Raw genomic sequence first — 27617 nt, 5'->3', positions numbered from 1 at the left:
TAAGATAAACTTTTGATTCATGTTTGATTTTTGTGCAGAATGCTGCTGACAAAACAGCTACTAAACAAAGTGACCAAAGGTTTCCATCACTTTATTTCATTGAAAACAAAGTGAAGACTTTACTGAGATCTTACAGGTTGGCAGTATAAGGCTCAGCGTTGCCAGAGGCGGATGTTAGTGCTCTGTGATGGTTGCTAGGCTTGGAGTCTTCTCTGCTTGCGAGTTAGTGCTGGAGACTGACCATATGTCGCTCATCTCTGCAGGAAAAGGTACGGATTAGTAAAATATTTCAGTCACATATAAGGAGATAATAAGGAGAAACAGCTACAACAATGGTGGTTAACTTTCCTTTGATAGGATTAAAGGTGCTATATGTAAGTTTTTGCCATCGCTATAAAGCCAACGTTAGCATAAATAGCTGTTTGCTTCAGTTATCGTCGCATTTACAAGATGTTAGAATACGTCCTCCTCTTCTTCTTCATCCTCTCATGTTGGACTGAGGTCAGACTGGACGTTAGAGCGACTCTCTATCACAAAGTCGTAAGTAGGCTGGAGCTAGCTGGTTAGCATGCTAACTAGCTAGCTAGAAAAGAAGTGACCAAAATAGAAGCGAGAGTTAACAGCTGTGTTTCTTCTAGACTGGTAAATAACAGTTGTTTGATGCTAACGCTAACTAGTCTAGCTAGTTAGCATGCTAACCAGCTAGCAGAAGAAAAGAAGTGACTGAGTTTGATCCTTTCTCTACAGTGGCTTACCTGTCTTGAACTTGCTGTAAGTGCCGTTGTCCAGAGTGACTTTATTGTCCGAGCTGAAAGCCAGTCCTCGCTCTCGCCACCTGCCAGCAAAACACACAAAATAAAAACTGTGATCGGACCTCCTCTGATAGTCCTGCAAGTCCTCCAGTTTATTCAGAATATAAACAGGTGAGATGAGCTCATTCTCCGTCACTGAGTGTGTGTGATTCACCAGTGGAAAATGAAGATGATGAGGATCAACACGAGGGACAACAAATCAGTGAGAATCCACATCAGGTTGTACTCATCTGGACTCTGAAAGACAGGGAGAAACATGACAGCGTGCAGGTAAATAAAAAGCTAACAAACAAGCTAAATTTAACTATAACTGTCTCGCTACTGGAGAACCAGGTGAGGCTAAACTTGAGCTGTAACTCAGAGTCTTGTTACCATGAGGAAGAGAGGGGCAGTCATGGAGCTGAGGAGCTGGGGGGCGTTGGTGGTGACCGAGTGGACGCCACTACACCAGGCCAGAGAGTAGAGCCACGGCTGGCTGATCACATACAGGTTGGTGGTGATGTTCACGGCGCTGTACTCGCTGGGGGGAAATATCACTTTTGTTACGTTTGGGGATTTTCATAGACGGACATTCATTTCCTGGAGATTTAATATAACCCTGACCTTAACTACTGACACAAAAATCTGCATTTTCACAGTTTTTGTCCCAAATTAACTGGTCTTTAGTCTCTTTAGTCTCAGACCTGGTGAGCTCAGCAGACATGGAGCTGTAGTGCAGGTTCAGCTTGACGATGTGGTTACTCTGCAGCTCCTCTAGAGGGAGCGGACTGCCCGCCGTCTGCTGGAGCTCAGGATCAATTTCCTGCACCAGAGCCCTCAGATCTGACGGCAGCCACAGCACCTGGTGAGAGAGAGTCCACACAACACACACAAACATCAGTCAGTAGGAACCACAGACACCATTAACTACCTTCTGTCAAACACTGATGTGTTAAATTCCCAGACTTTATAATGGAGTCTGGTGTGGCGTCGACATTAAACAAGAGAGAGCAGAACATTTATGTAACCACTCTACATATTCATGGTTTGTACATCACCTCCTGGTCCTCCTGACTGTCTCTCTCACCTGTGAGGACCGAATGGAGGACTCGTTCTGGACGACCTCCAGCGTGCGTTGGATCCAGGTGTCTCTGTACGGGTGACCTCTGGGTGGGCGGTAGAGGTCGAAGATCACCAGTTTGTCGGTGTGAGCTGCCAGCTGGAGGAAGGCCTGCAGGCTGCAGACGGACTGGTTCCCCGCCCGCCGCCGGTTCTCTGCTCCCAGAGAGCCGGCTGTACCGAACGGATTGTGCTAGAAGGGACGGCCATTGATAAACTAATCAATACTGTGACATGTAACTGTTGATCCAGTGCCAGCGCAGTGATGGCCACCATGGCAGAGTAAGCAAAATAAACTCAAACTGTGTATTTTCTGCTTTAAATAACTCCCTAAGCTCATGTGACTCACAGAGAGGAACCAGGCCCCGGCATTCAGGGTCTCCAACTCTGCCCAGGTGAACATGGCCGCCGGGGTGTTGGTCCGGTTTGGGAAAACCTCCTGGATGTTGGTGGTCCGCTGGAGGGTGCGGTCGTGCATCAGGAAGGGAACTCCATCGAAACTACAACCACAACAGGACAACAGCATCATGTAACGTATGTATATGATCCCTTAACTTAAATCTAGCTAAAATCAAATCAAACTTTTAATTTGTTCAGTATAGATAGCTTATTAATTTTAGCCCAGGGATCAATACAGCCTTATCAACCTCTGATAACTTATTACTTGATTACATGTTGTATTCTTAATCTGAATCTGCAAAGTAAATAGTAACTTATGCTACCAAATGTAGTTAGTGGAGTAAAAAGTACAATATTTGCCTCTGAATTGTAATGGAGTAGAGGTATAAAGTAGCAGAAAATGGAAATACTGACATAAAGTACATGAACAGTACTTGAGTAAATATACTTAGTTACTCTCCACTGCTGCAAATTATCTGCAAAACTTAATAAATTCCGTCTCGTTAGATTCATAAACACTATTTTTTATGCATTATTTATAACGCAGTTTCCAATCAAATTAAATTGTTGGTTAGAGTCCTCTTATAGACAAACTACTACACTTATTGATCAGTGACAATAAAAGATCAATAATGACCCAGATATGAGTCAACAGCTGACTGACCTGATAGTGACGTCCGTCTCCAGACCTTTACTTCCAGCCTCCACCGCCTTCTCAAACGACATCAGTGTGTTTTCTGGAGCGAGCTGCAAGTAGAGTTACACACAATGATAATCAATAGATGATCAATACATTGACATGAAAGGGATGCAGCAACTTGCAGCTGTGGGGAATGTGCACATGTAAAGTGGAAACAACCGGTGTCAGCTGCCCGGCAGGAGAGACATGGTGCGGTAGGATTTTATAACTGAGCTGTGAACAGACGTCTGTCACATTTTACAGCAAATTCTTGGTCTTTTTCAAGTCGCTGTCTCATTCAGTGTAAACACTGTGGAAGTGCTGTTTACAGCACAGTGTGCAGAGTTAAACCGGAAACATCGCCTCTGTGCTCCAAACAGTTCAGACAGGAAGGATGTGAGCAGGGTTCCTGTATGAAAACACCAGGCCCACACTGTATGTAGCAGATTTCACTGCTTTGCACTGGATCTGGTCTTGTATTTGTTTGGACAGAAAATCTTGAGTTCAGAGTAGTTTGAGAGATATTAACTATTATTCTGATGGTTGACTAATAGTTTAAAAGTAATTTTACGAGCACAGACACTCCGTATTCTCCGGTTTCTTTGTCATAAGTGACGGTAAATCACAAATCCTTCACTTTTGTTCACATTTTTTTGAACAACAAGATAAATCTAGAAATTAAAATTTCAAAACTAAATCTCAAAATTTTGTTTAAATTTCTAGAAGAATATTAAATTTTTCTAATTGGTTCGGATTCTGTTCAGGAAACCATGGGGAAAAAAACAATTTAAAAAAGAAAGAAAGACCAAGCTGTAGTAACTTATTTAAATTATGGGTTCCCGCTCACCATGGGCGCTCCTCGGTGGCCAATGAGGGTCGGTGCAGGGCCCAGGCTCCTGCTGCTCTTTGATACAAGGAGAATACAAACCGAGGGGCACCAGGTAGAGGGCCAACAGGATGGACAGGTACACCGCCATGATCAGGCCGCGTCTTACTGAGACACAAACACACATTAAAAGCACAAAAACATAAAGAATGAGAGGTTTGACCAAAAAAAATGAAGCAGTAGATATTTTAAAATCAGCGTGGGAAACAGATTTGGGGTTGGATATACTGAAGAAACAAAGGGAACATGTTCACACAGCCTTAATTTGTACTCATCTTAAACTTGAACTGACTATATTTTATCCCCATATTGATCGATATTTATCATGATACCTGTGAGTTTGAAGAGTTTCAGGTTTCAGGTTCAACAATGTGACAGGAAATGGGTTGTTGTCGTGTTAATGCTGCTGTGTGACAGTTTGCTAGAATAAAATGCCCAAATTGAATAAAAATGCCCCGAGCTTATCGTCTTAATTGATAAATAAACTTGCTAAGATGCAGTCTAATGTAGGTACTATATATACGTGATGGCTGCAGACATTCCCTGCCTCTCTCGCCGTCATGTTTTGTCTTTGTCGTTCCAGGACAGACGATAAGACAACCACGTCCCCTACAGCAGTGTTTGGTGACTTAAATGAGAACATCTACACACAGTTACAGCTCTACAACCCTCCCTCCTCGCCTCACCTCTGCTGTTCATACGAAAGAAATGCAAAGCAATCGGCCAGGCCAGCGCCGTCACCAGCATGACTCCACCCACATGTAAATAAGGTGCTGTTATCTGATCGGGACACAACAAACAAAACAAAACAAAGTGTGAGAAGAGGAAACCACGCAGAGGCAAAAAACTGAGGGTTGTTGGGAGGAGAGGAAGGAGAGGAGAGTGACCTGGAAGGAAAGTAGTAACGTTTCCCACACTTGACTCCACAGTTTGGACAGGGCGGCGGTGGCTGCGATGGAGAAGATGAGGCTCACCACGATCCCGATCTGACAGCAAGGCAAGAAGAAAACTGGGTAAATCCAACAACAACAGCAACATACAAATAATCAATATATCAAAACAGGAAGAACCTAAAATTCCCCCAGAAATCCTTCCTTCCTTTATCAACAAAAGAAAAACACCTGAGTGGTGATCACTGTGAGAGATGTTACTTTAACCTCTAATTATAAATAAGTCTGAATTGGCCTCAAAATTCAAAAATCCATCGCCTTAAGTTGCCTTGATATTTTGAGTTTCCTTAACTTTTTCTTTTTTACAGTGTGGTGCCCAAAGAGCAAAGGTTCAAACGTAACTGGACACCTGGAAACTAAATGTTTCCTGGGCAGCTGTGAGTCGTTTATGCGCAAAACCCGAGAGTCGCTTAGTGAAGAAAAACCTCTTTATACAAGTGGAACATTTTTCCAGGTCAATAAACCAAGATTTCATTAACACAACCTCAGAGGATTCGTCACAAGATGCAAGAAGCAGTTCTCAGAAGGAAACTCGGAAAAGTTCAATGGACTGATGGAAGCTCATGACTCCTCCTCCACCACCTCCTCCTCCTCCTCCACCTCCTCTGTCAAACATCATGGTGGTTCTGTTTTGGCTTGGTCATGCAGGCTAATTACACTTTGTAGCACAGATTTTGTGTGTTATTTCTAAATTGCTTTGTAAAAGTATAGAAAATGGCCATTAATCACTTCAAACTTTGCTTTTGATAATGAAATTCACTTATTTTCTATGTAAAAACAGGCAAATTTGCACATTTTCATTCACATATGATCTGAATAAAACAACACGAGTCAAGATTTACACGTATTTACACTAAAGTTAGACTAAAATGAACAAAAATGTGAGTCATTTTTCAGGATTTTGCGACTGTGATGTAAATCACTTTCACGTTTCAGCCCCCAAATAGTTTCCCATCATGTTTTTTGCTCAAAGTCCAGTATGTCTTGGTGGAAGCACTTGCTTCGCTCCTCGTGTTCTCCTTGAATTTATCAGGATGAACGTCGTGGATGTGGAGTTTCAGGGACATGACCCAGATCACAAAAGCATTTACTTAAACATTTTCTGCCCAGGAACAAGAAAAAAAAAAGCTACAAGGCAAGTCTCGGCCATTTTGGATTAATGTGTGATCTCAAGTTTCCTCTTACTCACTCTTTATCACCGTCTGCTTTAAGTCTCAGCTCTGTAATTATCTGCCATGGACACCATGAATAATCGTCAGTGCGCCTTTAAACTACAGTAAATTCACTGACTCACAGAGAGGAGATGAGTTACCTTGTGAGTCCAGTGTAAATAAAGCTTCTGGCCCTCCGACAGCAAACACACAGCCAGCAGCTGCACGGACGAATAAAACAAACAGACAAGTGAAATCTGATGAGTGATGCTGTGGATTAACATCATGAGCAGTCACACCACAAACCGAGCGTCACACAGTTTTACGTAAAGAAATACTGAAGGCTCGTCTTGGTTTTCAGACTTATTTAGACTCTTAGTAAACATTCAAGAATCTTGTTTAGTCGAGACTAAGTGTGTTTATTCAGAGTCTGATGTACAAAGTCCTCCTACTACCACTAACAAAACAAGATCTGATTTCTCATAAAATGCTTTTTAATCTGGAACAAAGTGTCCGGTGTGTGTTTGTGTCTCACCATGAGCACAGTGATGTAGGTGAAGAAGCCTGCAGCGATGACCAGCAGCACCACAGACCAGGGAAACCAGAAGCCCAGGTTCCCAAAGTTAAACCTGCAGGTACACAGGTAAGAAAAAAACACTATTACAGCACAAAAATAAAGTCTTTAAAGAATCTTTGAAAACACTTTGAGTAATGAGTAAAGCCCTGGGGTTTTCAGAAGCAGACTAGCAGACAAGGCGGTGGTGTTCTTGGTAAAATCGTTGTTTTTGTCAGTGGAGTCTGGTATTGATATGTAGGGGTGTAAAAGACTGTTCTGCTGGGAAACCTTGGCTCCTTAATTCATCTAGATGTTACTTTGACACCTGAACATTGTTGTAGTCCAGGCACACCCCCCCATGGCAACAGCCTCCACCTGCTACGCCACAAAATCTGCTCAGAAATGTCTCGAAACCAGGTGGTTTTAATGTTGTGGCTGATCAGTTTCTAAACAATCTGAGGCAACAAATAGAAATGAGTAAATATCATAGAGATGCTGATAGACTGTGTTTTCGGCTTGCGTAATTGAGCATCCTCTGCGGTAAATACTCAGCCTCGTATAAATGCGTAATAATCCTCAGTGTATCTGATGATAATGTCACTGTAAGCTTTCATTTCTGGTGACTTCTATGAACGACACAATCATCCCTGTATCTTAAAAGTCCCCTGTGTGGTTAAAGAGATCCAGCTGGGAAACGTTTGTTGCATCACCCTCCCCTCTCGTTTTCCTGTCACTTCTCCAACCACAGCTCTTTCACAACAGCGTGAACCCACCAGTCAAAGTCATTGTAGTCGTTCTTCGCTTGTCCCCAGAAGTAGAGAAACACCAGCGTTAGGCAGAAAGCCGCCACGAGCAGAGCGAAGCTGGCCCCTTCCAACTGCCGGCAACAGAAACAAACAAAAAGAAATATGTCTCACCGCTCCTTTAATACATAGCATGTGTTTTATTTTCCCCGTTTACGGCCTCGTCTCCATGGAGACTGATCGTTGACCTCTGTGGAGAAAGAGGAATTCAGGCAGAAAGCTCTTTAGTGGCTTCAGTGTGATTGCAAAACAGTTCAGAACCATCGAGCTCTGGCCTCGCTCTGAATCTCTGTCTCGTCTAAAGAAAATATTTCTACTTTATAAATTGATGATTAAGTCGATGCAGAGATGCTGAACTACAATAACTGTGAAGAAGGAAATCAATGAGATATAATTACACCGTCTCCCTTTAAAGAAATCACTGAGTATCGATTTGTTCTGCCGTCTTCAAACCTGTATTAATGATTTATGATCTCCTACGAGGATTCATTAGCTGGTCATTTCTGTAAATGATGAAAGATATCTTGCTAATTATGTGGCGTCTAAGACTTTAATCTGAATTCTGTCGTCTGTATTTGAATTGTACGATGTGTTGCTGCCTTTAAAAGCCAAAAAAGAAGATGTAATTGGGTCATAACCAGTTGATATCGATGAGTAGTTGCCTCAGTTAATTTACCAATTATCTAATCTACTTCATTATCTAATCTTTTCTGTTTTCAACCCCATAAAAACCAAGGAAAACCTACTTGCAGCCACTCATCAGAGCTTACATATCTCACCCAGCTACGACAAATTCAACCAGAAAATGATTTTTGTTTTTTTAATTATATTTATCTGTAAAGTTTTCCCATGAGACAAAAGCAAATGTTGCTAATCCTTTAAGCATTTAGAAGCAGTGTAGAAACATTTATCAAAAGTATTATTTTGGTTTAAGAGTTAATGTATTTGTAACAAGTCAAACAAACATAACTTCTTTTTTCTTTTCACGAGTCCTTATATTGAATCTTGTGAAAATTACATTTTTCCATCACTTTCTCCAAACGTTTACTTTATTAAAAACACTCTTGAACATCACTTTAAACATCCTGAGAAACTAAAACATCTTTGCAGACTCAGCACTAGATCCTTAAACAAGCTGATGTTTCATTATCTCTGCACTAAAACGTAACCATCATATTAAGCAATGTCTTTATTATTTCTGTGTTTCCAGGATTTTATCACACAGAAAACCTTGACAGGGGCCCAACAAAGACTTCTGTTAATCCGTCCATGGTATAAAGAAGAGGACTCTGACTGGACCAGATATGGTGAGTGTTACTTGTGTTTGGACGTTATCTGACCTTGTTGCAGCAGCAGTCTCCGGGCTGAGCGCAGCTCCTTTCGTAGCGTCTCCACCGGCAGCTGTACAGACCGGCCAGGCACGACACTAAGGGCTGGTGCTCGTAGCGCCGCAGCAGCTTCGCTCGAAGACCACGCGACCGGCCGAACTGCAGCCGGGACAACGTGGACGCCATTGGCTCATACACGCCCGGACACTCTCTCCATCCTGCTCGCACACTCCTGAAACACAGAAACACATGAAAAATCTCTTATGAAACATCATCATACTCTTACACAGACTTTACAGTAAGATTATGATGCTCTGGTACAGTATAAGTAAGTTTGACTACATTTTACATCATGTTTTTGTGCAAAAACTAAAAAGAGAAATATAAAAAAACATCTTTAAATCATGGATTCCTTAAAACAGACAACAAATCTCAGCAGGAAATCTGTCAAACCCTGATTTAACTGAGTCAAAACTGTTTTTGTAGACTTACTACACTTTGCTTTTGTTCCCAGAAAAGTAACGATTCATATTTACCCAGACCTTATCGTCCTTCACACCCAGGCTTCTTCAGATATGGCAGCTCTTGTGCAACTCAGGTGTTTTTCAGGTCATGATCTTTGCTGAGGAACAAAGGACCGCCCAGCTACAGCTGTAATGCTCCCAGAATTATGTTTTTCTGTGTGAATTAGATTACAGTTTTAATGCTGTTCATTTGTAAACACATAGTACATTGACATAATGTGTACAGAGATAGTTTTATACAGTTTAAAGCACAAATCACAAAGAAAACTCTGGTTTCTAGCAGATTTTGACTAAAACTTACTGCAGTTTATAGATTTGTGGTGGTAATTATTACTAAGATTATCAGTGTTTGTGTTCTCCTGTGGTGGCACCTGTTGTACACAAACAAACAAACAAACTCTCAGAGGAATAACCACTTAATTACAGAAATAATTCTCTGTAATAACGCACCAATAGAAGACTAGAGACATGTAAAGAGCTGTGTCAGTTGAAATAATGTAATAATAAAGAAAAACAAAACAGTTATATTGAATAATTTAACACCTAAATGCTGCCTTGCTTATCGGCATCAACAGAATGGGATTAAAAATTAATTAACTGCCTTTATGCTGATAAATTCCACTCACAAACGATCGTCAAACGTTTCATTTAATTGTAAAATTAATTTCCAGATCTGGTTTGCAACTTTATTAATGTTTTGTATGTGAGCCGAATTGAAGATAGGGTCCTAAGGATTAGTAAAAACTATAAATCAAGTGTAATCAGTCATCCATTTTGGCCAACAGGCATGATAATCTGTTAAATAACTGATTCTGACAATGCAGTTTGGTGATACTCTCCGCACAAAAGAGAGAACGGGACCTATTGAGACCTGTTTAGAGCTAAAGCGTGAGGCTGATCGTTACTGAAAACACATCGGTGTCCAAAGCAGCTTCTGTATCTCCGCTGTCACATATAAATTATTTTGATATCAACATGTTGTTATCCTACCTCCAGGGCCGGTTCTACCTCCCGGTGAACGGCAGAAGAGTGAGCCGCAGTGCGCTGGTCTTCCTCGGGTATCGTCCACAGCGAGTGTCCTCTCACGGTGAGGTTATGTGAAGCCAACCAGAGTTACTCAACACGGATAGAGGAAATAAACCGCCGTGCCTTCAAAAATACAGCGCCAATATTGTTTACACTGGAGCAGAAATTTAACACCATTGATGGTATAAACGAATAAAGTGTCATGAAATAGCAACAAGAGCATTTTAGCTTCATTTTAACCCTTTCCCCCCAGTTTAAATGGCAGATTATATTGCACAGAAGACATTTTAAAGGAAACACGAAAGCATTATTATTATTAAATCACTAAACTGCGATTCAGTATGCAAATCAATACATTATTTAGTTAGGAAAGGTAAATTTAAAACTAAATTCAACTACATAAACTGCTTTATTTTGAAAGTCAAGGCGGAAATGAATGTATTGTTAATTATTTTCTGCTTTACGTTTGTTCCTGTTGATGCCCTACAGTACACCTCTGTATCACTGACTGCCACCTGTTGCCACGGTGATGCAAGCACACTATATCACCAGGTGAGTCCAGGTAAAACAGGATTTTCAACGTCAGCCTTGAGTTCAAAACATTTATCATTATTATTATTACAAATTTAAGGAAAATCTGAAAGGGAAAATCGTGTGACAGCGCTCTGAATAGTTTTATAGCACCTGTAAATCCATATCTAAACTAGAGTTTCTCTCTGAGGGATTATAGGTTTTAGCTTTGAGTGCTTTTCGACCAATCAGAAGCGGTTGCTAGCCAGCCAATCAGCGTTTTGTCTGCCGACGTTGGCTTGCGTGTGTCGTCACAGACCCTGACGTTTGCCGTCATTGAACGTGATCTTCGGTTAGCTTGAGCCAACACAACAGCGGACAGACAATGTCGGAAAAACGAGTGAAAATACGGAGTAAAACCAACATTTGAGTCGTCGTTTCGTCGCTTTGTTTTGTTAGCACCGTGAGAAATGTACTTACTGAAGAAGTCTGGACGCTAAAACAAACTATGGAGGTGTTTTGTCAACCTCGAGTGAGGCTGGATGCTGAGCACACCTGCGGCGCGAAGGTAAGCTAACGAGCTAATCACCTGCGAGCCTTATCATTAGCACTAGCCCTCTTTTTAATGACATGTTTTGGACTTCTCTCTTTTTTTAGTCGTTTTTAAAGCTTGGGTAAGAGTCGTTGATGTTGTTAGTGAGGGTCTTGGCATGAGCTGTTAGCCCCTGACACGATGCCAGTCTGTTTACAACTCAGGCATTATGCGTTTCATAGTAATTTTGTGTTGCATCCGGGTCATTTAAAGTCCGTTTGTGGTGGTTTAGCATCTCTTGTGATCGTTTTGCGTCTCTTTTGTCTTTAAGGTTTTTGTGATAGCGTTGTGTCTCTCTGTGGTTGTTTTGAAATGTGGTTCTGTTGCGTCTCTGTGGCCATTTTTGTTAAATTGTGTCCATTTTGCATTGTTTTACGTTTCAGGCTGTTGTATTTTTGTAACAGCTTTATACCTTGGTTGTTATGGTGCATCATTTAGTGTCTCTACCTGGCTCTACCTTTGCCTCTTTATGGTTGTTTTGCATCGTATGTGTGTTATTGTGTGTTACTCTACTTTTGTGACCGTTACTGGTCATTTTACATTTCTTTGTGGCCATGTTTTGTGTCTTTATGGCGGTTTAGCATCTTGTTGTGATCCTCAGTCTGTAGACTCTCTGTGGTTCTTCTTGTATTTCTTTCCATTCCTGGTTGTTTTGCGCCTTCTTGCGTTTCCGGGATATTATGCAGGTAAAGATATCTGTGCGCTGTTTCAGTCTGTCCATGGTCATCCACTGATCCCCTGTTGTATATTAATGATAAGTAATTATTTAGTGGTTACTCGATATTTGATCAAAATAAGTCGAAATAAGTCACATTTACACAGAATCTGTCACTTTTTGTCGGTGTTACACAATATATATAATGTATACTATATACAAATGTAGTTGTATAGTTTGAAACTCATGCAACATTTAAAAAAAATCCACATTTGATTAATTTTCTGTCCCACAAACCCTGCGACATTAATTCGACCAATCAGAGGTGGTTACTAGGCGGAACAGCATCCGCCGACCAATCAGCGTTTTGTGTGCCGACGCTCGCAAACGTGCGCTGTCATTGAACGTGATCTTCGGTTAGGCAGAGCAGGACGCAGACAAACAATGTCAGAAAACCGAGTGAAAATACGGAGTAAAACCAACATTTGAGGTGTCGCTTCGCCGCTTTGGTTTGTTAACACCGTAAGAAATGTAATTACTGAAGAGGTCTGGAGGCTAAAACAAGTTTTGGAGCTGTTTTATTCGAACGCGAGTGAGGCTGGACGCTGAGCACACCTGCCGTGGAGGTAAGCTAACAAGCTAATTAGCATCGGACATTAGCCTTAGCGTTAGCATTGGCACTGGCCTTTTTCAGGCCAATTTCAGACGTTCTTAACGCGTGGGTTTGTTTGTGTTACTATTACTGATGTGTCTCTGGCATGAGTTGCTCCCCCCTAACGTGGACGAATAACACAGTGATAGCCTGTTTACGTAGCTTTGTGGTCATTTTGCCTGTCTAATTTTGTGTTACATCCGGGTCATTTGAAATCAGTTAGCATGTCATTGTGATGTTTTGCAGGTCTCCATGGCCGACTCTTTCTCCCTCTGTGTTCTTTTGGCGTCGTGTTTCGTCTCTAACTGGGTGTTTTACAGCTACTTGTGTTAAACCTTTTGCCTCTTTATGGTTGTTTTGCACTGTATGTGTGTTATTGCGTGTCACTGTAGTTTTGTGACCGTTCCTGGTTATTTTTACGCTTCTTTGTGGCCATGTTTTGTGTTATTGTGGCGGTTAACATTTCGTTATGATCGTTATGTGTTGGTTTTTTTACTCTGTGGATTTTCTTGTCTCTACCTGACCGGTTTTGCCTTTGTGGTTGCTTTTCTTCTCATTGTGTGTCAGCTCCTGGTCATTTTTCATTGCTCTGTAGCCATGTTTTGTGTCATTGTATCGGTTTAGCATCTCGTTGTGATCTTCAGTTTGTAGACTCTGTGGTTCTTCTTGTATTTCCTTCCATTCCTGGTCGTTTTGCGCCTCCATGCGTTTGTCTATTTCCGGGATATAATGCAGGTGAAGATACCTGTGCGTTGTTTCAGTCTGTCCATGGCCATCCACTGATCCCCTGTTGTGTATTTTAATGATCAGTAATTATTTTGTGGTAACTTGATATTTGATTTAACACTAGATTTTAATGCACATTTCCATCCACTGCAGTTGTGTGAATATCAGGAGCTGGTGGAGTCAGTTCTCCAGTCAAAGCAGCTTCTGTCTTTGTCTACAGATCAAATTTAATTCTTGAACTATTTCTGATTCGTCCACACACTGGTTTCTTTGTGGATTTAGTTTTTTACTTTCTTGTTTTTTGACAGTTTGAACTTCATTACCCAGAAATCCTCTGTGCTTTTAAACAGTTGCTCCTTTATATTAATGTTTGTGGTTTCTGTATTTTCTCCACATTGTTCTCATTCTTCCTCTGTCATTATCTCAGCTGCAGTTTCACAGTTTAAAACTTGTTGTCTGGAATAAACATGAAGTTCAAGCTGCAGATCAGGACTGTAACTTATCAAACCTCACAGATCTGCAAACAGAGAAGTTTTAATTACAGTTAATTAGTTTGCACAATGCAGCTGCATAGAAATATAAAACTCTTTAACCTGGTTTTATTCTGCTCTTTGCTTAAAAAACGTTGCTATACTGAGAGTACTGTATATGATTTAGGACACAATTTAAAATTTAATCTACATTTTCTACAATTTGTAATGTAGAAACACAATAGTTAAAGATTCTTAATGATGAAAGTTATTTTCTTAATGTGATGATTTGTATGATTTTTAAAATGCAGTACATTTAATGTGGAAATAGAGGAGTTTAATTACTCCTTATGGAAAAGTAAAACAAAGATTAAACATCAAACTGAAAATTTAAATGATTTTGTTCACAGCAGAGATAATGACTGGTGTTTGACCACTAGGAGGCGCTTTGTTTTACTCAGTCATCCTCATGTGCTCACAACTACTTACATTAGTTTGACTTGTTTAGATTTAAAGGACTTCATAACTCTGTGGTTTTCATTGGTTTCTGCTGAAGATGCAAATCTTTAATATCCCCCAAACAGTTTGAACTTCATTACCCAGAAACCCTCTGTGCTTTTATTTTGATGATTCAAACAGTTGCTTCTTTTATGTTTTGTTCTGCTTTGTCTCCACAGGACTCAAACTTCAACCAGGAAACACCTCAGCTCAGAGAGAAGAGACAGAGACATGAAGATCAACAGGAGGTCAGTGTTTGTTTATTGTTTTTAATCCTTTATTCTTCTTGAGTTTAAGATCAACTGTAAACAATGAACTTACAGGTTTTAATGACTATTAATCATCAACAAATAAGTATAAAACCTTTAAATGTCTGTCAATTAAGAGTAATTGGAATTAAGTGCACATAGTTTTTCATCTGTTTGAGTCAAATATAATATTATACTTACAGCACATTATCTACATTTAATTCTTAAATACTTCCAGGAACAATGATGTAACATAGAAAAACAATTGGTTAATTTTCCTCATCATACATATTGAATTCAGCAGCTGAAAGTAAAGAATATTTGGCTCCTTGTTTAGTAACATTATTTGTACAATATTAGATAGTGTTAAAAATAAAGTATGTCTAAAGAAAATAAATGAATATGTGACTCAGTAAGTTAAATAAGAATCTTTTAATGTTTTTTTTTTTTAACTTCAGTGTTCTTCCTACAATTCATCTTTTGACACTACATTACCCAGAATCCCTCTGTGCTTTTATTTTGATAGTTCAAACAGTTGCTTCTTTATATTAATGTTTGTTGTTTCTGCTTTTTCTCCACAGGACTCAAACTTCAACCAGGAAACACCTCAGCTCAGAGAGAAGAGACAGAGACATGAAGATCAACAGGAGGTCAGTGTTTATCTTTTATTCTTCCTGTGTCATTATCTGTCTGGAACAAACATCACTCAGTTAAAGCTGCTGAATTTCTGTCTTTAGATAGTTATTGTTAAATATCTGTCAAAGTAGGATTGAAGATATCTCTACAGTTTGGTTGCACAAAATCAATTATGCAAAATGTAATTAAACTAATACTAATCATATGGATATTTTTCCTTTGTGCATTTGTCTTTTATTTCCTCCAGGTGTTGTCACTTCGACTGCAGACAGAGATGGTACAGTGAAGAAGTTGTTTGAGACAGAGCGGCCTCCTCCAGGTAAATTATAAACAGCACTGACATTAAATATGTTCAGTAACTGATCTGAAGTCTCAATCATAAAACAAACATTTTGTATTAATGAAGTGTTTTGTGTTCTTCAGGTGAAGTCCCACAAAGAACTGGATTCACAGCAGGTGAAGGTAGGAAAATATTTTTATTTCTTCTTAAAACACATCAGGGGAAAAAAGTATTTAACAATTTATAAATATAATGGTAGAGTTTAACTGTTGTGAAACTTTACAGAGATAAACAGAAAATATGTAATAATAGAGGTAATATAGTAATGAAAATAATTGTAATGTAAGACTAATAATTAATGATAGAAGTAATGTAAGCATAATCAAAAGTAATCTTAGAGTAATATAGCACTAAAAAAGTACTTGTAATAACAAGTAATGTAGTGATTAATTACTAATAGAGTAATAAATAGGGACAATTAAGTTTATGAAGTGCTGTGATTAACACGTGTGCTTTCTCTGCAGGAGGAGAAGAAGAGGAGGAAGACAACGATGAAGAGGACTGGATGAAGTTCAGGACCTGAAGTGGATGAAAGAAAACAGCAGAGACATGAAGCTGTTAATGAGACAGATGAACTTTAAACACCAGACTGATAGAAGACCTGCTGCATCTTACTGCTGTCAACAGCGTCAGTCTCCTGTTTATATGGTGACTCTTTGTTTCAGCTCTCCACCTGCGTTTGACCACTAGGAGGCGCTTTGTTTTATTCTCTTTACACCTCATGTAGCTGTGAGCACATTTTCTAAACACTAACGTCTGTTTTAAGCATCTTTTAAGAACATTTTCATGAAGCAGTTAAATGTTCTTAAAAGATGCTTAAAACAGACATTAGTGTTTAGAAAATGTGCTCACAGCTACATGAGGTGTAAAGAGAATAAAACAAAGCGCCTCCTAGTGGTCAAACATCTGTCATTATCTCTGCTGAGGTTTGTTAAATGTCTGGAATAAAATCATTAAAGTTTCTCTATTTTACATCAACAAGAGTAAAATCCTACACAAAATTATTATAACCAATTATTTTACTCATTAGGTTTTAGCAGTTACATATATTTAAAGGTATTACTTCATTTTACAGATTACATTTATTAATACAAATATCTACTATGATTACTATTTAGCAGCTGTAAGTATTTAAAGATTGTGTCTATTATTACAGATTACTACTTCCTGTTATTACCGAGTTATTTAAAGCAGCTCTGTGGACTCAAAGGTTTTATTTTTACTTGATTACCTCTAGTATTAGTGATTACTTTTATTACTATTGATTAAGTTTTAGCAGCTACGTATATTTAAAGGTTTTACTTTTTTACTTCATTACTTTGATATACTTTTACTTAAATTTAAAGGTTTTATGTTATTTTTTACAGCTACATTATAATTAATTTTAATTAAAGCTGATTAAGTTCCTAAGTGATTTTCTTCCAGACAACAGGTTTTAACTGTCAAACTGCAGCTGAGATAACGACAGAGAGAGAGAAACTGAAAAGAATAAACGATCTCTGACCTTCTGAAAATGTCTTCATGTCTGTCTCTTCTTCGTGAGCTGAAGTATTTGCTGGTTCAAGTTTGGGTCCTGAAATAAAAAAAACAACAAACATCAGCAACTTTTAAGCCATCAAAATAAAAGCACAGAGGGATTCTGGGTAATGTAGTGTCAAAAGATGAATTGTAGGAAGAACACTGAAGTTTAAAAAAAAAAAAACATTAAAAGATTCTTATTTAACTTACTGAGTCACATATTCATTTATTTACTTTAGACATACTTTATTTTTAACACATCTAATATTGTACAAATAATGTTACTAAACAAGGAGCCAAATATTCTTTACTTTCAGCTGCTGAATTCAATATGTATGATGAGGAAAATTAACCAATTGTTTTTCTATGTTACATCATTGTTCCTGGAAGTATTTAAGAATTAAATGTAGATAATGTGCTGTAAGTATAATATTATATTTGACTCAAACAGATGAAAAACTATGTGCACTTAATTCCAATTACTCTTAATTGACAGACCTTTAAAGGTTTTATACTTATTTGTTGATGATTAATAGTCATTAAAACCTGTAAGTTCATTGTTTACAGTTGATCTTAAATTCAAGAAGAATAAAGGATTAAAAACAATAAACAAACACTGACCTCCTGTTGATCTTCATGTCTCTGTCTCTTCTCTCTGAGCTGAGGTGTTTCCTGGTTGAAGTTTGAGTCCTGTGGAGACAAAGCAGAAACAACAAACATTAATATAAAGAAGCAACTGTTTGAATCATCAAAATAAAAGCACAGAGGGTTTCTGGGTAATGAAGTTCAAACTGTTTGGGGGATATTAAAGATTCGCATCTTCAGCAGAAACCAATGAAAACCACAGAGTTATGAAGTCCTTTAAATCTAAACAAGTCAAACTAATGTAAGTAGTTGTGAGCACATGAGGATGACTGAGTAAAACAAAGCACCTCCTAGTGGTCAAACACCAGTCATTATCTCTGCTGTGAACAAAATCATTTAAATTTTCAGTTTGATGTTTAATCTTTGTTTTACTTTTCCATAAGGAGTAATTAAACTCCTCTATTTCCACATTAAATATACTGCATTTTAAAAATCATACAAATCATCACATTAAGAAAATAACTTTCATCATTAAGAATCTTTAACTATTGTTTTTCTACATTACAAATTGTAGAAAATGTAGATTAAATCTTAAATTGTGTCCTAAGTCATATACAGTACTCTCAGTATAGCAACGTTTTTTAAGCAAAGAGCAGAATAAAACCAGGTTAAAGAGTTTTATATTTCTATGCAGCTGCATTGTGCAAACTAATTAACTGTAATTAAAACTTCTCTGTTTGCAGATCTGTGAGGTTTGATAAGTTACAGTCCTGATCTGCAGCTTGAACTTCATGTTTATTCCAGACAACAAGTTTTAAACTGTGAAACTGCAGCTGAGATAATGACAGAGGAAGAATGAGAACAATGTGGAGAAAATACAGAAACCACAAACATTAATATAAAGGAGCAACTGTTTAAAAGCACAGAGGGTTTCTGGGTAATGAAGTTCAAACTGTCAAAAAACAAGAAAGTAAAAAACTAAATCCACAAAGAAACCAGTGTGTGGACGAATCAGAAATAGTTCAAGAATTAAATTTGATCTGTAGACAAAGACAGAAGCTGCTTTGACTGGAGAACTGACTCCACCAGCTCCTGATATTCACACAACTGCAGTGGATGGAAATGTGCATTAAAATCTAGTGTTAAATCAAATATCAAGTTACCACAAAATAATTACTGATCATTAAAATACACAACAGGGGATCAGTGGATGGCCATGGACAGACTGAAACAACGCACAGGTATCTTCACCTGCATTATATCCCGGAAATAGACAAACGCATGGAGGCGCAAAACGACCAGGAATGGAAGGAAATACAAGAAGAACCACAGAGTCTACAAACTGAAGATCACAACGAGATGCTAAACCGACACAAAACATGGCTACAGAGCAATGAAAAATGACCAAGAACTGACACACAATGAGAAGAAAAACAACCACAAAGGCAAAACCGGTCAGGTAGAGACAAGAAAATCCACAGAGTAAAAAAACCAACACATAACGATCATAACGAAATGTTAACCGCCACAATAACACAAAACATGGCCACAAAGAAGCGTAAAAATAACCAGGAACGGTCACAAAACTACAGTGACACGCAATAACACACATACAGCAACAACCATAACAACCATAAAGAGACAAAAGGTTTAACACAAGTAGCTGTAAAACACCCAGTTAGAGACGAAACACGACGCCAAAAGAACACAGAGGGAGAAAGAGTCGGCCATGGAGACCTGCAAAACATCACAATGACATGCTAACTGATTTCAAATGACCCGGATGTAACACAAAATTAGACAGGAAAAATGACCACAAAGCTACGTAAACAGGCTATCACTGTGTTATCCGTCCACGTTAGGGGGGAGCAACTCATGCCAGAGACACATCAGTAATAGTAACACAAACAAACCCACGCGTTAAGAACGTCTGAAATTGGCCAGTGCCAATGCTAACGCTAAGGCTAATGTTCGATGCTAATTAGCTCGTTAGCTTACCTCCACGGCAGGTGTGCTCAGCGTCCAGCCTCACTCGCGTTCGAATAAAACAGCTCCAAAACTTGTTTTAGCCTCCAGACCTCTTCAGTAATTACATTTCTCACAGTGTTAACAAACCAAAGCGGCGAAGCGACGCCTCAAATGTTGGTTTTACTCCGTATTTTCACTCGTTTTTCCGACATTGTTTGTCTGCGTCCTGCTCTGCCTAACCGAGGATCACGTTCAATAACGGCCCACGTCATGGCCAATGACGGCGCACGTTTGCGAGCGTCGGCACACAAAACGCTGATTGGTCGGCGGATGCTGTTCCGCCTAGTAACCACCTCTGATTGGTCGAATTAATGTCGCAGGGTTTGTGGGACAGAAAATTAATCAAATATGGATTTTTTTTTAAATGTTGCATGAGTTTCACACTATACAACTATATACAACTATATATATATATATATATATATATATATATTGTGTAATACAGACAAAAAGTGACAGATTCTGTGTAAATGTGACTTATTTTGACTGAATTTTCAGGACAGTAGTAATTAATTACAGACTATATTTGTGAAGATCTATGTCTCCATTAAAAGTGACTGCATTTAGAATTGGCAGTTCCTGTTTGCAGCATACCCATGCAAAAGTCCACACAATATCCACAGTATCTTTGCCTTTTAGACTGGACTCTACTACTACAGGCTGTTCACGTGCATATCACGCCCCCTGCTGGTCTTTCTTGGAAAACTTGTCAAACTACAGGGATCTTCTCACCTGGGGCTGAGCCTCTCCCAATCTGTGTGTACTGTCCACAAACAGGCTCTACTGCATCAAGAACTTCAAAATAAATACCTTCATTTCCTGTTACAACGTCCAAACTAAAACTTGGTATTACGAGTGTTGCACTTTCTTACTGAGATTTTGTCGATTAGACTGACACTGTTCTCGTATTTCTACCAAAGATACGAAGCTATAGTGAAGAGACAGATTGGAAAAAGGGGAAAAATCCACCCACTAGGGTAAGTATTATCTAAAAATTCCCTGTTGCATTTAAGTCCAGAGTACAGTTAACTTCCAATTCCAGATTTGGTTTAATTTGTCCAGATTATACACAGTTTATCTCTGAGATTTATTCCTCAGTAAATAAATAATGCATAAATAAATAATAGAACATTTAAATAAATGTAGTGCATGGTGTTGAAAAACTTGTGTCCAGTAACCCTGGATAATTGACTTTTTAAATTTTAACCCTTGAGTATACCTCACACGTCAAAAAACTGCTATGAAAACATTAAATATTAATATTATTTTTTTTAATCAACACCAATCCTGATCATAATTACCAACCATTAATTCATTTTTAGGATAGAAAAACAATTAAAATGAGACCCAAATGTTGCAAAAGAGTTAATTATTAATTATCACTCAACTTAATGATAAAATGGTAGCTACTTACATATAAAGATACGACTAAAGGTAGGATGTTTTTGGGTTTATCTGCTCTTTACAAAGAGCTGCCACCTTGGGCGCTTTTATTTTGAAGGGTTACTCGCCCTGTTTCCTGTTTTGCAGCGGCAGCGTGGCTGAACTGGACTTTAACGCGGAGGAGGAGGGAAGTTCAGCAAAGTTGGTCCCGTCAGGAGGAACGGTTTGTACCTCTAGGTCAAACCGTCAGTCTGCCGCTGAAGAGCCGGAGAAATGACCGACCTGTGGGTTTCCCTGGCGGTGTTGGGAGCCGCGGTGCTCCTCAGCGAGGCGGCCCGGCGGACCGCAGCGCGTCTGTTCCCGGGGGATTATTGGATTTATCTGCTGGAAGCTGCGTCCACCTTCCAGCTCTGCTGCTGCACGCATGAACTCAAACTGCTGGGTGAGACGGCCCGGCTGGAGCTGCCGGTCAGCCTGACCCTCACCTACACCATGACGGTCATCCACCTCTTAACTTTCCGGGAGGCGACGTGTAACCCCAGCGGGGCTCTGGAGAGCGTCTGCCGGGGAACCAGAACCGGCAAGGCGGCCGTCGTCCTCATAGGCTCCCAGTTCGCAGCTGCGGTCGCCGCGCAGTTTTTCGCAGCCTCCGTGTGGTCGCTGGGTCTGTCCGACATCCACACCCGGCACCAGCGGTTCGGGTACAGATGCTTCGACCCCCTCGGTGGGACTCTGCTGGAGGCCGCGGCCGTGGAGCTGGCCTGCGCGTTCATAGTCCAGGCTGCGGCCATGCATGTTCACCGAGTGGACGAGAAACTCAGAGTTCACTGCATCGCTGCTGTCATCACCGCTCTGGTTTACACAGGTCTGTTACTTACCTGTGGTGATATCATTATAGTATTTTAATTAATTCTGGTTATGCACAATATACACATACAGGGTTCTCCATGGATTCACAAACCAACAGAGCACAAAAACATATTTAATCCAACACAGAACTGGAAAACCAGCAAATATTTACACATGCTGGAGGCTAAAGTTGGAACCAATAAACTTTAAGCATTTATATAACTTTTTGTGAATCACGTGAGCGATTATCAGGCTGATTGTTTCAGCTCTAAACACAAAAAAGGTCTTGAGAATTAAACTGAAGCAGATTAAAACCGTTACTTCAGCTGACCCAAATCATGTTAGGAGCAATTACTGCTGCAAATTTTACACAAAAAAAGGTGAGAATTAATTGGAGATTTAATTATTGTTGGCATTATGACGTGACGTGATGTCATGACCGATCAAAATACTGTTTCCGGGTCCAACTTCGCCAAAGCTCTCCTGTTTTTCAAGATGTCGCAGTGCTGTGTCCTGTGTTGTCTGGATAGATCTGGGAAAAAAAAAACTACTCCGTTGTTCTTGGGAACCGTGGAGGAAATGGTTGCAGGCGAAGGTCTGTGAAGCAGGAAATAGTATTTTTGTGGGTCGTGACATCAGACTTAACAAGCGGATAGTACAGTATCAGTTGGAAGAAAGAAAGAAAGGAGAAATCAGTCATGTTAGATGCTGTTTCATGTTTCAGACCTGACCCTCCCTCCCTCTCTGCAGGTGGAAGTATTTCAGGTGCTGTCTTTAACCCCGTCCTGGCCTTCTCCATCCAGTTCCCCTGCAGCGGCCACACCTACCTGGAGTACTGCTTTGTCTACTGGCTGGGACCAATCCTAGGTACAGAGCCCAAGTGACACATTACACCCATTATATTTGTCATTTTACTTGTTCTTAATAATCCATACCTGAAATATCTTTGCTAGAGCCTGATTGGCTCCTGTTTATCCACCACAGTAACCTCCTGTGTTTTCCACATGTGGGTCCAGGTGTGGCGAGCTGCATCCTCCTGTTCGAGAAGATCATCCCTTTCCTCTCTGGAAAAAGCACCCTTGGGCTGGACGTCCCTGCTGTCCAGAAACAGAAGACACAGTAGTATTTATAAGCTTTCTATTCCATGTCTGTGGGTGAATAATACCAGTTCTTATGAAGGCACAATGTGGCTGATGACGATGAAGAGTTAAAATCCACTGTTGCCTGAAGCTCCTGTTGTCTGTTGCACTGCAGGTTTACCATTGTAATAAGTAAACATGAAACATAAAATACACATATTGGAGTGAGCAGCACTCCTACTGTAGTTTCCCCAACATATGGTAACCTAATCATGTAGCTAATCGTCCATTCACTTCATCAATTACAGCACACTGTTGAGCTGCAACGATAAGTTGCTTAATTGCATGAAAAAGAAAATAATCTGCAAGTATTTTGATAATAATTCAAGCAAATGTTCTGGTTCCAGCTTCTTAAATGTGAAGATTTCATGCTTTTCTTTGTCATAGTAAACTGCATAACTTTGCATCTTGGACTACTGATCAACTAAAACAAGACATTTGAAGATGTCACCTTGAAATTTTGACATCTTACAGACAAAACAATTAATTGACTAATAGAGAAAATGAAACCATAATGAAAATAATGGTAAGTTGCAGCCCTTCGCCACATCTAACTGAAAAACTAAAGCTGCCTTATGACATACAGGTGGAGCTTTGACTGTCAGAACACATCAGTGGGTTCAGATCTTCATGGGAATGACTGGCAAGAGGAAAAATATAAACCAGTAACTACATTATGTGCTTTAGTCAGATGCACAGATCTGCTGCTAACACAAAACATCATAATTTTGTGGTTTAAGAGGTGTTAATTCATTCAAGGATATTCTGCTATTAAAGTCGAACTGAAATTTTTCACTTTTTGTGTAAGGAAACATAAACTATAAAGCAGCTATTTTCCGTTTTTCTGGACATAGAATGTTTGTTGCAACATTGTTTCAGCTTCAGAATTCTGTGGGGCCCTTTGCCATGACAACAGTTGACTTGGGGGGCAGGTGTTGCTAGGAGACAAGCTTCATAAAATTCCGTGGTGCACTCAGGCTGCATTCACACAATATTAGCAGAGAGAGAAACTTATGATATGTCAAACTGCGGCTAACATGAACTGCTTTTCCCACTCTGCTGCAAGTTAGGCTAACTAGCTAACGTTAGCACTCGCCTTATAACTCCAGAACTTGCCTGAGAATCATTGTGCTTTTAAGTTTTCTTTCTCTTTCTGTAGATTACCTAATGATTTAGATCACAACAATAAGTAGTACCATACAAAGTCCTCAAGTCAAAGAATAGTTAATAACTGCTAACAAAGCTGGCTCCCCACATGGTTGAAGTGATATTACACACTAATTTCAAAATCAAAATCAAATTACAGTACTAAAAGTAGGCTATCAGTGAGAATCAAACATTTATGCGAAGGATATATAGGCTTAATTCTTTGTAAAATTTCAGTTCAACTTTACCTTTTTTTTGTTTTGAAGTTCTCATGACAGATTTAAGGAAATGCAAGCTAATATACCTGTGCTTAGATTTTGCCAAATGTTTTTAATATAAAGGTTTTCAGAAGTACAACGCTATAGAAGAAGTGTATGTAACAAAGTGTTACTGTTTTATTTTCACTGTATATAAGTTAACGTTAGTGCACAAAGTGGAATTTTCTCAATGCCAACAGTCCAGTGACATTCCTTGAAAATGCTAAGCACACTAGCCAAACCTGATGAGAGCCATGTTTAGCGTTATGGAAAAAATTTCACCACTCCTTCATAGTACTTTAAAATCCCAAAAAAGGAGTTGTGAAGCACAGTGAATTAAAGGTGAAGTGAAAGAGCACAAATGTTTTAAGGTTTGCTCTGTCTTAGTTTAATTTTGGTTGTACTTTGCACAATTGTCAAAGCTTTACACTTTCTGTAATAGCACCAAATTTATTTTTCTAGCACACTTGATATGTAAACACAAGTTTAAAAAAACTGGATTTCACTGTTAGGACTGTGATGGTGATATTTTTTCCCTCTTACGTTTAGAAGACCAAGGTTTTTTACTGTTGAATCTGTTTCTGTTTATCCTTTATATTGACAAGAAGTTAAAGCTAGTGTAATATTTCCTTTGGGACTATATTGATATAGTTTTGGGTTTAATTTTTTTCTGACAAAAGTGCAGACTTCTGTTTCTCTGTGAACCAAGGACATTGTCATTTACATCTTTAAATACCTCTGAGTCATAATAACTTGTTTTTATGAGAGTAAGAGTTGATGATTATATTAAGAATGTGAATAAACGTAGATTTTTCTCTGACATTTCTGACTCAGCGTCTGTTAGCAAAATGTACAGTATATTTTCAGAAAACAGATTTTTGTATTAAGCATTGTAATTTAAATGTATTTCCAATATATGGTGTTGTCGAATATGCCAGTATTTTAATTAAAGACAAACCTTTGAATGTTAATTTCTTGTGTCTATGCTGATTTGTTTGTGATCAAAAATCATCATCAATTTGAATTGCTCTATGAGTTTCCTTATTTTGCAAGTACACTGTGCACATATGAAATTTTTAAGCAGCATTATTTGTATTAATGCACTATAATTATGCACTTAGAGGTAACTGGAACGTCACAATGCGTTTAAGGGGACTGTTAACATTCAGCTATGCCTATCATGAGGAAAAACAGTTTCAAAAGTTGTTAAGGACACAGCGAGTCTGAAAGTGAAGGCTCCATATTTTTCTTATTTTCAACAAATCCCATTGAGAGACCAAAATCACAGTTTGCTAGTCTGTTTCTCACTACTTTCCCAGTCTTTGGCGCTCAGACAGAAGATGTAAATATTTAAAAATGGCTCACAAATATACAATTTCACCTTCTTAAATGGCCTCCTGTTGGGGACTATTTTCAACAGTGGATTAATACACACCTAGAGTAGCTTGTGTAGTAGCTCACTGATGTACTTTAATAGTTTTTTGGACAACAATGGAGCTCTATGGCAAAGAGGAATAAAATACTGTATATCAGGCTTTTTAGTAGGATTAATTCAATGTAGGTTTTCATCTCTTTTTGGGATCAGTGGACAATAAGAAACTACAGAATACAGTTTTTTTTTTCTTTTCCCTAATGAAAATGTTGCTGACAAATCACTTAAACCACTGAGTGTACAGTAATTCTAACAACAAAACCACTAAGTAATCTCCTGTTGTAGTCCTCTGGAAGGTCTGGATAATCCCAAAAAAGAAAAAGCCCATAAAACCCTGTCCACCTCTACAGCACCTATTACTTTGGCCTATTACATAACACGACCTTTGTGCCCTCTCTTCCCCCCCTTTTCTCACGCTGACTGACTCAACAAAATACCAAACAACAGCTCCAATGTTCAGTCTCTTGCATAGATAACATTCAACACATAAACAACATGAGACAAACATGAGACTGACTCTGTACGGCTGATTAACAGGGATATATCAGGAGGTTGTTGGTGTCATGAGACCTGCAGCAGGCTGTGTTAACACCTCACTGATGCATGCTGATGACCTCCAGTTTGAACTTTAATCATGAGTCCTTAGGGAAAGCTCAGAAAATGCATCTTTCCTCACATTTATGCCATTATTCCTAAATTGGTGACCCGACAATGTAGGGGCCAGAGGATTAAATGATCATATGCATGTGAAAGGGGATGCTCACAGCACCCAGGTGGCCGATTAAATAAATGAAAACACATTACCTTCTGAATCAAGACAGTTTCCATCCAGGTGCCGGATGAATTTATGTATGCTGCAAGCATAACAGAAAAGACAGTAAGTAAAAGCTTACAACCATAAAGTCAGTAAAAAAAAAAAGTACATATAACTGTCACAAAATAAAGGAATTATCAACACAGAACATGAAATATGCAGCTTGCTCTGTAATATATTGTAATATGTCCTATTTACTATAATGAAACTATTAATATCATTTGCTAAAGCCTGTATTTTCCCATATATCAACTGACATGTAAACAGTACAGTTATCAAATCACTTCACTAGTTAATGGCGGGTCCGACAGCTACGTGAAGCTAGCATCATTTAAGCTAGCTGTAGCTAACTACCTTATCCTCTGACATTGAGGCATTTTACATTCACAAAACGAGTGTCAAACATGGCGCCGCAAAAGAGAACCAGCTTGACATAACTGTGTATGAGGCTAGTGCATGTTTCCTACCTGTAAACATGAAAGGAAAGAAGGCTCCGTGTAAGTTTCGGGCTTCCTCTGCGTTATCCGAGCAGTTCGGCGCTACGACTGAGCTCACTTTCCGTTAGGAATTACAGCGCCACACTCAGATTCGATAGCAGATACTGCCATCTAGTGGCGAAAAGGCGTATTGCCCTACAACTATGCTAGCATGCTAACCATAGACTGTATATAAACTTTATAAACAGCAATATCAACATTTTGCATTTATGAGCAATACTTTTACTTACATCACTGTCAGTAATACAATACATAAATATATTAATATAAAATACAGCACTGTCACTATGTGGACGTTAAGATGCTGACGTTAGCATTTAGCTCTGTACTAGCATCCTCGAGCAACTGTTAGCATGCTAACACGCTGAATTAAGATGGTGAATATGGTACATACATACGAACTTAGACCGCTTTTTTAAAAACAAATTGA

The 27617-nt window shown here is 39.0% G+C and overlaps 2 protein-coding genes and 1 long non-coding RNA gene across 5 annotated transcripts; 1 reads left to right on the top strand and 2 right to left on the bottom strand.

Moving 5' to 3' along the window:
* Positions 1-70: 70 nt before the first annotated feature.
* LOC108893555 (glycerophosphodiester phosphodiesterase domain-containing protein 5-like) lies at positions 71-10299 on the bottom strand. Its single transcript, XM_051078540.1, is given in 18 exon segments — positions 71-257; positions 756-835; positions 967-1049; positions 1185-1332; positions 1496-1653; positions 1879-2103; positions 2260-2410; positions 2974-3056; positions 3836-3880; positions 3882-3982; positions 4561-4654; positions 4762-4860; positions 6137-6196; positions 6511-6604; positions 7305-7408; positions 8675-8894; positions 9199-9340; positions 10177-10299. Coding segments are annotated over 16 exon segments (1782 nt in total). The 5' UTR covers positions 8849-8894; positions 9199-9340; positions 10177-10299; the 3' UTR covers positions 71-174.
* A 5625-nt stretch (positions 10300-15924) lies between these two features.
* LOC108893558 (uncharacterized) lies at positions 15925-27260 on the bottom strand. Of its 3 annotated transcripts, none has more exons than XR_001962687.2 (6): positions 27158-27260; positions 26681-26730; positions 22838-22999; positions 17679-17747; positions 17044-17112; positions 15925-16058 (listed from the first exon to the last, which is right to left on the bottom strand). It is a non-coding gene; the product is annotated as an uncharacterized LOC108893558 (long non-coding RNA). The 3 variants fall into 3 exon arrangements; XR_001962689.2 differs by having other exon boundaries at positions 22838-22996; XR_001962688.1 differs by lacking the exons at positions 15925-16058; positions 17044-17112; positions 17679-17747 and adding an exon at positions 22018-22499.
* LOC108893556 (aquaporin-11) lies at positions 21064-25415 on the top strand. Its single transcript, XM_018691676.2, has 3 exons — positions 21064-21918; positions 22653-22769; positions 22919-25415. The coding sequence occupies exons 1-3, from the start codon at positions 21327-21329 to the stop codon at positions 23023-23025; spliced, it is 816 nt and encodes a 271-aa protein (XP_018547192.1). The 5' UTR covers positions 21064-21326; the 3' UTR covers positions 23026-25415.
* Positions 27261-27617: the final 357 nt, after the last annotated feature.

The sequence above is a fragment of the Lates calcarifer genome, linkage group LG20 (genome assembly GCF_001640805.2).
Source record: "Lates calcarifer isolate ASB-BC8 linkage group LG20, TLL_Latcal_v3, whole genome shotgun sequence".
Taxonomy (NCBI): Eukaryota; Metazoa; Chordata; class Actinopteri; family Centropomidae; genus Lates; species Lates calcarifer.
Note: the sequence above shows the minus strand (reverse complement) of the source record. Positions and strands in the feature narration are given on the sequence as shown.